At 36.1% G+C, this 13261-nt stretch overlaps 1 protein-coding gene across 5 annotated transcripts in view; it reads left to right on the top strand.

The window, feature by feature from the left end:
- LOC101681817 (activating transcription factor 7 interacting protein) overlaps nucleotides 1-12587 on the top strand; it is a 118289-nt gene extending 105702 nt beyond the window's left edge. For 4 of the 5 annotated variants that reach the window (XM_004755794.3, XM_013057875.2, XM_004755793.3 and 1 more), the window contains exons 13-15: nucleotides 1280-1462; nucleotides 3607-3719; nucleotides 7992-12587. In XM_004755794.3, coding sequence (XP_004755851.1) covers nucleotides 1280-1462; nucleotides 3607-3719; nucleotides 7992-8411 — 716 coding nt within the window. In that variant the 3' untranslated portion in view covers nucleotides 8412-12587. Of the gene's footprint in view, nucleotides 1-1279; nucleotides 1463-3606; nucleotides 3720-7974 lie in introns of all 5 variants that reach the window. The other variant, XM_013057877.2, reaches the window with a different exon arrangement.
- The last annotated feature ends 674 nt before the right edge of the window (nucleotides 12588-13261 follow it).

Here is a 13261-nt window from a genome sequence, read left to right as displayed (position 1 = left end):
AGGAGAGCACAGGCAAGGGGAACAGCAGACGTAGAGGGAGAGAGAGAAGCATGCCCCCCGCTGAGCAGGGAGCCACATGTGGGGCTCGATCCCAGGATCCTGGTAACATGTTGCTTAACTGACTGAGCCACCCAAGGTGCCCCTGTTTGTTTGTTTGTTTGTTTTTTAATAAAATAGCCCATCATTAGAGATTTATATTCGAAATTATGTGTGGACTTTTCTCATTAAGGAAAACATTGAGTTCACCTGGAATTGTATGTACTGAAATCAAAGTTTAAGTCACCACTTTGGATAATTTAGAAGGAAATATCATTATACAAACCATGTGCAAGATAGATAACAAAATGGGGTAATAAAGAGATGAAGAGGCAGGCATTCCTCCTTCTGTACATTCTACCCCTTTCTAAATGCTTACGCTCAAAGTTTAGATATATAAAGAGTAAGTAAAGATGTTACTAAATAAGCCATTAGTAAAGAAACCTTTTTATCCTTGTCATACCCAATGTTTACTTCCAGGTTTGTTTTATTTTTCCATATAAAAGTAGATTTATTATTATTTATTATATAGTTAATATGTGGTTATTTGTAAAATGTGATGATAATTCAGAGTTATTAACAAGAAAATGTTAACTTCTAAAATAATTATTGTAGTTCCATGCTGCCAGTGAACATTTAGGACTTTTTTGATAAATATATATTAACATCACTCAAGGCATGAATGTTCTCTGAAACAAAAATTAGGAGGAATGCTGGAGTAGAGAAGGAAGAATTCTATATTTTAATTGATGTTTTATTGTTTTCAATTAAAAGATGGTTTGGTTCACCTGAAGAAAATGTCCATTACAATAACCTGCCAGTTTCTTAAACTGTGAGAATACAGTTACTCCTGCTTATATATATATTGGATTTATGCCATCAGTAGAAGATCTGGAAGACCCCAAATCCCACTCTACTAAGAATAATTAGACATTAAGGAGTAAAAATATGCTCTTTTAAGTCAATCCCTTAAGGTCATACTCTCAAGTCTTTATCTTCACATGTTTATCATCAAGTCAAACTAAAGAGTAGGGAGGGGACCAGACATGGTTGAGGTGCTTTTTTCCTCTGAAGTTTGTATTATAAAAATATTACTATTAATTTTGGTTGACTATATATCTTTCAAGATTACAAAAGGAGACTGTTGTATTTCTCTCTTTATTATAGTTAGATTTTATGCAAAATTAATTACTATTAATATGTTAACATAACTGCATTTTAATGTTTTTCTGCTTTTCATTAGCTCCCACCACCGTGAATGTGACACATCGTCCAGTAACTCAGGTGACCACAAGACTCCCTGTACCGAGAACTCCTGCAAACCACCAAGTGGTTTATACAACTCTCCCAGCACCACCAGCTCAGGCTCCCCTGCGAGGAACTGTTATGCAAGCTCCTGCTGTCCGACAGGTCAATCCCCAAAATAGTAAGAGACTTTTCTTCTTGTGTATGGCCTCACGTTCGACGTAGTCCTTCAGCATTTAGTGGGCTTATATTGACATTAGATTTAGCAAAAAATGCTAAATGCTTATATATATATAAATATTATATATCATTATAATACATTTTTAAATGACTCAATAATTATAATCATGTAATTATATGATACTATTAGTTATAAATATAATTATGATATGTTATTTATAATTAATATAGATTAATTAATTTTTCCTCTCTAAGTTAACCAGAAAAATTGGACATGTGTATTATATGATTTGTGCTCCATGTGTCATCTTCAGTTTAATTTTATTTATGGCCTGTATTATCACAATGCTGTATTTGATAATGGTCTACACACTCTTAAGAGATACCTTGCCTAATTAACGTAGGAATGATTAATTGTGCCATAGCCCAGATAATGGAAATAATGATTAAGGATAGCCTCCAAGGAGAGAGAGAGCCTTAAAGGTGGGGAAGATGGCTGAGAAATAGAAGACAGGAACATGTTAAAGGATACCTATTGTTTCTAGGCACCCACATACATATATATAATTATATGTATATGTTAAATTTATAATTATATAGATTGTATTTAGTAGTAAAATCTATCAAACAGAAGTTTATATTAAAAGCATATGTAAAGTTTAAAGAAAACTAACAAAATGAACCACCTATGAAATCTCTACCAGTCTAAGAAGCAGAGCTGATATAGGCCTGATCCTACAGGCCTACTGTGTACCTTCATTGTATCCCTCTCCCTTTTCATTTGAGGTAACCATGGTCTTCACTTTCTGCTTTTCTGTATGATTTTGCCACCAAATATCACCAAAAACACTTCGTTTTGCAAAATTTAATACCACGGGCAAATCTAGCTGGTTAAAAAAACTGATTATTAGATGATGATTTCGAGGAGAAAATAAACTAAGCAGAGGCTCTAGTTCACAGTTTGACTTAGTTTTTCTCAAGTTTACAGGAGCATTTTCTAGGAAATCAGTCAGTAGGGTCATGAATGAGTTCTGAGTAACTGGGCTTACCGTAGTCAGTGTATAGGCCAGGAACTGAATATATGGCATTAATATGGTCCAGGCACTTTAAATTATCTGTTTCTGTTGCCCTAACATATGTCAAAATAGTTTTCTGTTAAGTGAAATGAGTATCCTCAGCTTTATGTGCAGCATGGAGAAAAAGTGAGAAACCTGATTAACACAAACCAAGGATAACATATTGTCGAGATTTTTGTTCTAGTTGAAAAGATGAGACAGCAGAGATTTTTTTTTTTTTTTTTTTTTTTTTTTTTTTAATTTGAGAGAGAGACACAGATAGCCAAGAGAGGGCATTCAGGTGGGGAGTAGAGGCAAGAGGCTCCTTAGTGATCAGGGAGCCCACGGTGGGGCTCCATCCCAGGACCCTGGAAGATGACCTGAGCTGAAGACAGACTCTTAACCAGCTGAGCCACCTGGTGCCCCTAGCAGAGCAATTTTTGAGGATAGCTTCAGTTTGTCTACGTTTAGTTACACTGCTCCATTCTGGCCTGTTTGATGTCTACCTGTGATAAACCACTGTGTTCTACTGTTCTAGGGTTTTTGGTTATAGTCCTCTTGGTAGAGATTCCATTTATTTCTCTCCTGTGCTGATCTCCACTGTTTCTTTTATCTCATATTTTTCTCTTTCTTGATTTTCTTTCTCATAATTGGTGGCACACATCCTCCAAGGGCTTCTTGAGAAAGAGTTTATGGAAGTACATTTTTTTTTTTTTGGTTGCTTGTATAAAGGAAAATTTCTTTCTCCTCATGCTTATTATTTGGTTGAGTGTTTTTGTTTTTACTTCCAAATTTTAAAAATATCACTTTGCTGGCTTCGAGTGTTTAATCAGTGTTCTACCAAATTTAGAAAAGAAATTTAGGGTCTGTTTGTTTGTTTGTTTGTTTTAGAGAGGGAGAGAGGGGGAGGGTGGGGCAGAGGGAGAGAAACTTAAGCATGCTCCGTATTTAGTGCAGAACCTGATGCAGGGCTTGATCTCACAACCCTGAGAGCATGACCTCAGCCAAAATCAAGAGTCAGATGCTTAACTGACTGAGCCACACAAGTATCCCTAGAATTCTGGTTTTATGCCTTAATTTTCTTTTGTAGGTGTCACTGTTCGAGTGCCTCAAGCAACTACCTATGTTGTAAACAATGGACTAACCCTGGGATCAACAGGACCTCAGCTCACAGTGCATCACCGACCACCACAAGTGCATACTGTAAGTGTTGATGTTTGGATTTTCAAACTTTTCAACTGTAGAGCTGTCAAATATTATTGTAGTTAGCTTATCCTTCAGCCTAGTTGTATCAAGAGGAAAGACAGGTCTTCTGTTTTTCCAACAGAAAGTTATGTAAGAAGATAGATCTTACCATTATGAACAAATGTTCTTAGGGATGGTAGTCTTCAGGGATCACTGAGATTGCTTGTGGTGGTGTATAGAGTTTAAAAGAGTCCACAGCTAGGGCATGTGGAGTGAAAATAGAACATTTTTAACTTATGATTACATTAAAAAGAGTATTTTTGAGTATTAAAAAGTACTTTTTTTCATGTTCTAGCTTTATTCTTTTTCTTAAAACCTTATAGCAGATCTAATTTATACATTACCATCACTTTATTATTTTTAATACTCCAGTGGTATTGAGAATTCATTTGTTAAGAGACGACAGAGAGGGGCGCCTGGGTGGCTCAGTGCGTTAAGCCTCTGCCTTCAGCACGGGTCATGGTCTCAGGGTCCTGGGATCGAGCCCCACATCAGGCTCTCTGCTCAGCAGGGAGCCTGCTTCCTCCTCTCTCTCTCTGCCTGCTTCTGTGCCTACTTGTTCTCTCTCTCTGTCAAATAAATAAATAAATAAATCTTAAAAAAAAAAAAGAGAGAGAGAGAGAGACGACTGAGAAAATCAAAGATTTTTCCTTAGATTTAGGCTCCAAAACAATGTCATATTATTCTGTGACATGATTTTAATAGTATTTGGTATAGTGTACCATGTAAGTGGAAATGCTGGCTTTATGAGAAGGAAAGAAACTGAGATTTCATACCACTTTTCACCAAGCAAAGTGTCCCTTTTTAAGTATGCCTAATAAAATTGAGAGCTTTTCTTCAGTGCTTGCTGTGTGGCACTGTTAATAGACTTGGTACTCACTCAGGAATCCTTTAGGGTCTTGTTCTCCTTTTTTATTTTTTATTATAAATATGGCAGCTAATACACAGAAAATAACCAGCTCAAGGTCTTACCTCATAAAAACTCACACATTCCAGCTTTCTAATCTATCCTCTTAACGGCTATTTTTCTTACCACACTACAATGAAAAAATTAATGTTAATGGAGCACTAACTATATGGACTAGTATAGTCCATATAGTATAACATATGCTATATATATGTTAATGGAACACTAACAGGCACTCTACTAAGTACAGGTATTATTTTATTTAATTCTCACAACCCTATGAAGATTATTATTCTCCTTTTGATAGAAGAAGATACTGTGTCACAAAGATGTTAAGTGGTTACTCAGGCTACTCAGTGTCATTACCCAAGCTACTGTCAGAGCCACTTTAATGTAGGCTGTCTGATCCCAGCACCTGCAGTGTTTTCAGTGTTTCAAACCTAGCCCTGGGGTGCCTGGGCAGCTCAGTCTGTTAAGCATCTTCCTTCAGCTCAGGTCATTATTGCAGGGTCCTGGGATCAAGCCCCACATGGGGCTCTCTGCTCAGCAGGGAGCCTGCTTTTCCTTCTCCCTCTGCCTGTCACTTCCTCTGCTTGTGCTCTCTCTCTCTGACAAATACATAGATAAAATCTTTAAAAACTATATTAAAACAACAACCAAAAATACCAATATGGTGAATATACCATTACTATTGTTTACAGCTACAAATAATTTCTTTCATTCCATATTCCTTCAAAAAATATAGAGCAAAAATCTCTAATATGATAGTTTTTGCAGATTTGATGACCTATCAAGAGCTTTTAAAAAAAAAAAAAAAAACCAAACCAAGAGCTCATGTGTATTGTCTTGTAAGAAACTGTGTATCTTACAGGAGGAACTTTAAAAAAAATTTTAATGTAAAAATTGCTTTTAAATGAGAATTTTCAAGTACATAAATAGAGAGTATACTATGATGATTCCTGCTTACCCATCACTCATCACTTATCAGCATATGGCTAATCTTTTTCATATATAATACCACCCACTCACTCTAATAGCCCATGTAGACACTGGGTTATTTTGAAGCAGATCCCTATTGTCTTATTTGTAAAACCTGAATAAAAATCTCCCTTGCAATGGCAAAAATGAGAAAAAACTCAGTTCTCTTAATATTAAGTTTCAGGATATGAACAGATTCAGAATCCTAGAATTTTAAGAATTAGAGGGGATATGACAGCCGTTAAAGCTGTTGTCAATCTCCTTAAATTTCTGTGCTCCTTCCAGTTGGATTCATGGCTTCAGCCATCTTCTCTTGGATCTTGCTAGCTACATGTTTATTTAATGTTATTTATTTAGCTAACTAAATCGCTTAAAGAAGAAAAAGATAAGTTGAGAGAGTAAATACAGTAAAATGACCAGCATTCAAATCACTTCTATTTCTTCAGCTTTCAGTATTTTATTTAAATGTAATTTTTTTTTCTAATTTTATATTCATTTTAGCTTTTTAACTGTGGATTTTACCTTTTTCCAGATATGTATATGAATGTGTTTTCCAGTAGGCATATGAATTCAAGCACATTTACATTCCTTGAAGTTACCCAGCATGCCCTTTTTGAGTTTGTCCTATGTTGACGTTACATTACTAAGCTTTGACAGGGAACGGAGATTAAAAAGATGGCGTCAAACCTTCACAGAATTCACGGTTTAATGTATATAAATTACCCATCTTATGAAGTGCATATTAAAACATAGTTCTTGTTAAATGAATTTAGTTAAGGAAATCTTAATTGTTTTATAACTTTTCAGTCTAAAGTCAGTGAGCAAACGAAACATTTCACTTGGAAAAAAAAAAGATCATTCCATATCCCTTTTTCCTGGCTCACACTTGAATTTTTTTAGAAAAAAAATTACCATCACTGTAATCTTTATTAAAACCTAGATATAGGGTGCCTAGGTGACACAGTTGGCTAAGCGTCTGTCTTTGGTTCAGGTCATGATCCCGGAGTCCTGGGATGGAGCCCTCTCCCTCTGTACTCCGCCCCACCACTTGTACTCTCTCTCTCAAATAAATAAATAAAATCTTAAAAAAAAAACAAAAACAAAAACAAAAAACCTAGATACAGTGATGATGATAATAATGTCCAATGTTAGAAACAAGTCATTTTGAATTCACACACTTAATATTCATGCTTTTTCATCATATGGCCTTAACCTACCTTTCCAAATTTCTTTCCTGATTCATATGCTTTATGTCTAAGTAAAAGTTAATACTTGTTTTTGCCCATAAATCCCCTTACTTTCCTATAGCCCCATGCCTTTATTCATGCATTACCTATTGGCAGAAAGGGGTACACACTGTTTCTTTATTTCTAACTCTTACCTTTCATAGTTCATCTTAAATGTCACCTTCTTTGTGCAGACTGACCCAAGAACATAATATACATTCAGCATTAAATGTGCTTATTTATGATATGCTACTGTCCTTCGGTGGAAAATGGCTTAAAAATGAAAGTAGAGTCAAATACACAAATTAGGGGCGCCTGGGTGGCTCAGTGGGTTAAAGCTTTTGCCTTTGGCTCAGGTCATGATCCCAGGGTCCTGGGATCGAGCCCCACATCGGGCTCTCTGCTCCATGGAGAACCTGCTTCCTCCTCTCTCTCTGCCTGTCTCTCTGCCTACTTGTGATCTCTCTCTCTGTCAAATAAATAAATAAAATGTTTTAAAAATAAATAAATAAATACACAAATTACATACATATAGTAGATAATGTTAACATTATTCTAAAATGAGACGCTATAGCATAGATAATTAAACATAAATTATTTTGTTAGAGATAGATGATGATTTTAGTTTCTGTCAAAATGATTTTCTATCAGCCGGGGCTTTTCTTTGCCATGGAAAGCTTTAGTTTTGTTTTTGTTTTGTTTTAATTTATTTGAGAGAGAGAGAGAGAGATCACACGTAGGCAGAGAGGCAGGCAGAGAGATTGGGGGAAGCAGGCTCCCCGCCTAGCAGAGAGCCTGACATGGGGCTCAATCCCAGGACACTGGCGTCATGAGCTGAGCTGAAGGCAGAGGTTTTAACCCACTGAGCCACCCAGGTGCCCCAAGGTTCAGTATTTTAATTGTAGAAAATATGGAGTCACCTCAGCACCATTGTTTATAGCATGATTGGTCACAAATCAAGTGGAGCTAGCCAAATGTGGTATAGTATTTGGTATTTCTTAGTATTCTTGATGTTAAAGGATAACTCTCTAAATGATGTCCAGGATGTTTTAGTTCTAGCCTTCAGAAATAGTCCTTTCTGTGATCATTATTAAATCAATAGGACTCTTCTTTTGTTAGGAGCCCCCACGCCCTGTACACCCAGCACCCTTACCAGAAGCCCCACAGCCACAGCGTCTGCCCCCAGAAGCTGCCAGCACATCTCTGCCTCAGAAGCCACACTTGAAGTTAGCACGAGTTCAGAGTCAAAATGGCATTGTACTGTCTTGGAGTGTCCTGGAGGTAGATCGAAGCTGTGCCACTGTTGACAGCTACCATCTCTACGCTTACCATGAGGAACCCAGTGCCACTGTGCCCTCACAGTGGAAAAAGATTGGTGAAGTAAAGGCACTTCCCTTGCCCATGGCATGCACTCTCACCCAGTTTGTATCTGGCAGCAAATACTACTTTGCAGTACGAGCCAAGGATATTTATGGACGTTTTGGACCTTTCTGTGATCCTCAGTCAACAGATGTGATCTCTTCTTCCCAGAGCAGTTAAACCTTGGAGCCTTTATCGCTTCCTCTGAGTTCCACTTTTTGGTCTTGTTTTAATCTTGTGCATGATATCCATTGTAAAATCCACATTGTGCAAGATTTCTTGGACAGAAGTGTATATACACTACATTTGTTTATAATCAGAAGTAAAATAAATAGCCCATAAAGCAAGAATCTTTTTCCTGGACAATTGAAGCTTCAAGGTTTTGAAATGTAAATGTGCACCTTGCTTTAGTTTTAAGGCTGGGGAATATGTGTGGGTGTTTATGTGTGTTTTTCCCTATTTATATGTTTACTGCAGTGGAATCTCCCATTTCCATTCTCACATTTACCTCTCTTCAAGTATAAAGTAAGTAGATCAAGGGATCCGAGGTATGGTATGTGGCATGATTTGCTTCTGAGGCATCTATCTGTAGGTTCATAGCTAAATGACTTAAACTAAATCTGAACAAAACCCAAAGAAAGAAAGAAAAAAAAAGCAAAATGGCTAAATAGTTTAAAATAGGTTAATTTGAACACAGGAAAGGATCTGTTCATCTTTTTTCTTTTCTTGGTTGTTAATTAGGTGAAAAAGATCTGCATTGGCCCTTGTTTCCTAATCTGGCTCTTACATTTATTTTGTGCCTTAAAGATTAACTACAAAAATAAACATGACCATTTGTCCATTGTTGATCTTCTCATTCAGCCTTTTGCCCTTCGTTTCTCCTTCAGTTCTACTAAATATAGCACGTTTCCTTCAAGTCAATTTTAAACCAAGGCTTTAGGGATATTCTTACCAGTGGGATCACTACATTTAACTCTAAAAATTGGAGTCACTCTTTTCTTCTAAGAACATAAGTGCTTTTATGTTTGGTCACTATTTAAATTAACTGTGTAAAATGGACTAAGAGAAGAAATACCATATTGTGAAAGAAAATTGTCCTTCAAACATATTGTAGAATTTATGTTCCATACTGTGTTAAAGATTAGGAAAACAGTGCTTGTTCACTTTATCACCCAAAGTATAGTATTCTTTCATAGGTAGTAAAATTCACAAAATACAGTGAGCTACAATAACAAAGGGAAAGTTTTATTTCCTTACTATTCTCATACCTTTTTTTTTTAATTTGTTTTGTCTTAACCTTTTAACTTTGTTTTGATAGTGCCAAGTTTTGTCTGATTTACCCTCTGTCAACTTTGGACAGAATTTCAAGTATATCCTTTGGGGTTATTTTATGTAGCAATTAGGTAATCCTTTCTGTGCATCTCTGTTCCTGTTCAGAGTTAATCAATTTCCGTTTAGATCATGGATTTTCAGTATGAGTGCCAGCTCTACTGGTATCAGGTAGGTGTTCAGGTGTGGGTAGTTCAGGGCAGGAGAGATGGGATAAGTTTGGGGATGAGAGTATGGTTGGGAATAGTTTGAAAGAAATTCATGGAGTTTGTGAAATAGCTTTTCAAGTCATCTTCTCTTACCATATTTGAGTTCGTATTCCTACCTTCTGAAAATAAATTCATTTTTAATTTTTCTTGGGATTATAGGAGGGAGCTATCCCTTTTATTAATTCTGCTTGGTTTGCAACTTTGGTAGCTTGTAATGGGAAGCATTACAGTAATGCTGTAAAGAAACTCTCATTAGAGACTTCACTGATCAGTATATTGTCACATTAGGTGTAAAGTTTGATTGATGCTGAAGAAAGCCTACAAATTGCCAAAATGTAAGTGCTCCAGAACCTTCCTTTTACTTTCAGAAAATGAGACCACAATGAGAATTGAAGTTTTTATGAATCCAATTTGCCAACCAAGTAACGTAGATGTTACTCATTCTAGGACTAACAATGATGGTAAAAAAAGTTGTCAGTGTCATGCCAATGAAAATTTGAAAAGGGAGACATTGATAATCTTCTAGATGTGTATGAACACCTATCTATATCTGCATGTGTGTATGTTTTTGTCTACAGTGGTTGCGTTGCTGATCATGTGTTCAAGATCATTCCTGTCTACAGAATGGAAAGCCCGTGTTCAATTAAAAGTATTCTTTATTGGCCGGTTTTATGGTCATGTGATGACAATTTGCTTATCTAGCCTAGAAAAACTTCCCTTTTTTTTTTTTTTCTTAAAAGCTTTCATAGCATTATATAATCAGGTGAAGAAAGCCCAGTAGAATGAAAATACATTTTAGTCTATACTGTGTCTTCTGTCAAACAAAAAAAGTAAGTTCTCAAATAGTAACCCTAAAAATACATTTACTACACCAAAATAAAACTTTTTATTCCAGATGGTGGAAGGAAGGTACAGAGAGTGTAATTATTTGAGGAAAGTGTATATTATGATATGCTCTCCTCAAATTAGCATGCCATGGGATTTATAGGCAACAGCTATACTGAATTTACTGAAAAATGCTAGTGCTAGAACTATAGGCATTTATTTTTGACAGGTTTTGTTGATGAGCTCTGACTTTTGCTTTATTTCCTTTGGGAGAGAGATTGCAAGACTGTATTGTAGCAGTTCACACTCCATGGTACCTTTTCACAAAGTATTACAGATAAGTTTGATTATCCCATTTTGGGAATGCAAGTTTGCTACAGTTTAAGCCTGACATTACCTGTGTAAGTATTGCCTTATTAGAAATCCTGAAAGCTTCTGATATTTCCACCTAAAATATAGGATGTTCATATGGCATTTGAAGATAATGGTGATGTTTGTTACTCTCTGTTTTGCACTTTATCAGAGTAATTTTCACCCTGTTTTAAGTGTGAGTAAGTCTGTTTTTAAAGTTACGTTCTTGCCAGTAAATTTATAAAATACAAAGACAACATCTGTTGTTAACTGTTAACTTTCTGAGGTAACTATATCCCTGTTTCCCTGAACTCACTTTAAAATATGCAGAATATTGTGTACTGTTTACTACTGTACTACACAGTAGATGTTCACAAGAGAAGTGAAGAGTACAGCTTTCTTCCTTGAAAAGTACATTTTATTGGGATGCCATTTGCCTCACAGAGTGTTTCCCACTTGCCCCACCCCCATTGCTGGATAATAAATGAAAGATTTAATTGGGAAATGTGACCGTAAGCAAGGAACTTTAGAATTTTTGGTACAACTGTCTGCAAAATTCCTTAGGCAGGCAGGCTGCACTATACAGTTCTCTTACTGTACTGAGTAAGTGTTAACCTAGTTTTTGTCATTTGCTCTTTTGCTTACATTTTCCAAATTATTTATGCAGGAAGGTGAATGTTAATATTGCATGATATGCATTTATCTTGTTGCACAAATTTGCCAGTACTGTACAAGATTAACAAAACAATGCCTGTGGTATCCTCTTCTCTTACTTTGATACACTGTGATTTTAACACATTAGAGTACTGCAGAGACCTTCCAGGTGTTCTCCCCAACTTTCCATTTTGGGCTATTTCAGAATCATATGATTTATTCATTATTTTAATTTCTTTGTTGGCCATTGACTTGCTTTATTCTAATTTCCAGAAAAACCATGCCCCAATATTGGATTGTTGGAAATAATTCTATCTAAAATCAATGCAGGATTCTGCCTTCCCTTACTATTTACTGAGTGATGCCCCTCTCCCACTTTTTAAAATTTTTGGACAAAAAGAACAACCTCATGAAGTGTTTTAGTTAGTGTGGCAGACTTAGATCGAATTCCTAAAATGCATTCCCCTAGAGCCAGCCAATGGGAAGGAATGATAAGACATGTTTTGTCTTCTTCAAATAGTTTTATCATGCTACATAAGGTTTTTGTTCTTGTTTTTGTTTTTTTATTTGTAGAGTCAGCTAAGTACCCATCATTCATACTTAAATGCTGGGGGGTTTTGTTTTTGTTTTGTTTGTAAATAAGGTAACTGGGCAATCAAACACCTTTTTGGGATCCTGGATTCATTATTTTCTCAGCCATTTCAAAATTAAATACAAAAATAAATCCTTTGTAGGAAACTTGCATCCTGATTTTTCTTTATTGCAGTTGAAAGTGTAAATAATAAGACAATGTAAGACCTTCCTAATGTCTAATATAAACTGGGCTATAGTGAGTTGCCCTATTTTTATTAGGTTTTGAAGGTTTTGTGGGGTTTTTTTTCTTTTTTAAATGTACAGTAGAGTGGTGTCTGTATAAGTGTTAACTGTAGTGGGATTTTGTCCAGCAAGCCTGAAATTTATACTTTGAAATAAACTACTGGGTTTTTAACATTCTGAGTATTCTGATTCATTCTAATTATTCTCAGCCCTTGTGTTGCTTATGGATGTTTCTCACCTCGTTAAGAATCATCCATTATACTGTATAGTATGGTTTATTTAACTCATTTTGGCAATACCACAACACTCAAACCACATTCAGTTCTCTAGCTTTGAAAGAGAAGTTGTTACGTAGAGTTGCTCCCAGATAGATGTGCTGTTTTTAACTGATTGGAGACCACATTAAGGTAATATTGTGTGCCTACTCTGTACCACAGAAAGACTTAGCCGAGCTTGTTAATGACCAGAAGAACCACTAACTGCATTTCTATTAGAGGTTCCTTTGAAGCTCCACCATCCCCTAGGGCTTTGTCATTAAGTATATTCAGCCCGGGGAAGGATAAAAAGCATGGAAGAGGACAGGTTCTTAGGAGCCAGTCTGGAAGTGATACTACTATCAGGTTCCTTGGGCAAGAACCCTATCACATGGCACAGCTGTCTAGGGGAACCTGGGAGATGTAGTACATGTGGCCAGGCATGAAAGGAGAATATGGATCTGGGTGAGCAGTTTCGGCTACCATCTTGTATATATATATAAACTTGTATGCTAAAGCCAGGTATTACCTGTTTTCCAGAGTATTTCTTCTACAGTGTGTCACCCTGTAGTGAATGTTGTAAAAAAAGAAA

This window comes from Mustela putorius, unplaced genomic scaffold, assembly GCF_011764305.1.
Source record: "Mustela putorius furo isolate JIRA1106 unplaced genomic scaffold, ASM1176430v1.1 tig00537227_pilon_pilon_pilon, whole genome shotgun sequence".
NCBI lineage: Eukaryota > Metazoa > Chordata > Mammalia > Carnivora > Mustelidae > Mustela > Mustela putorius.
Note: the sequence above shows the minus strand (reverse complement) of the source record. Positions and strands in the feature narration are given on the sequence as shown.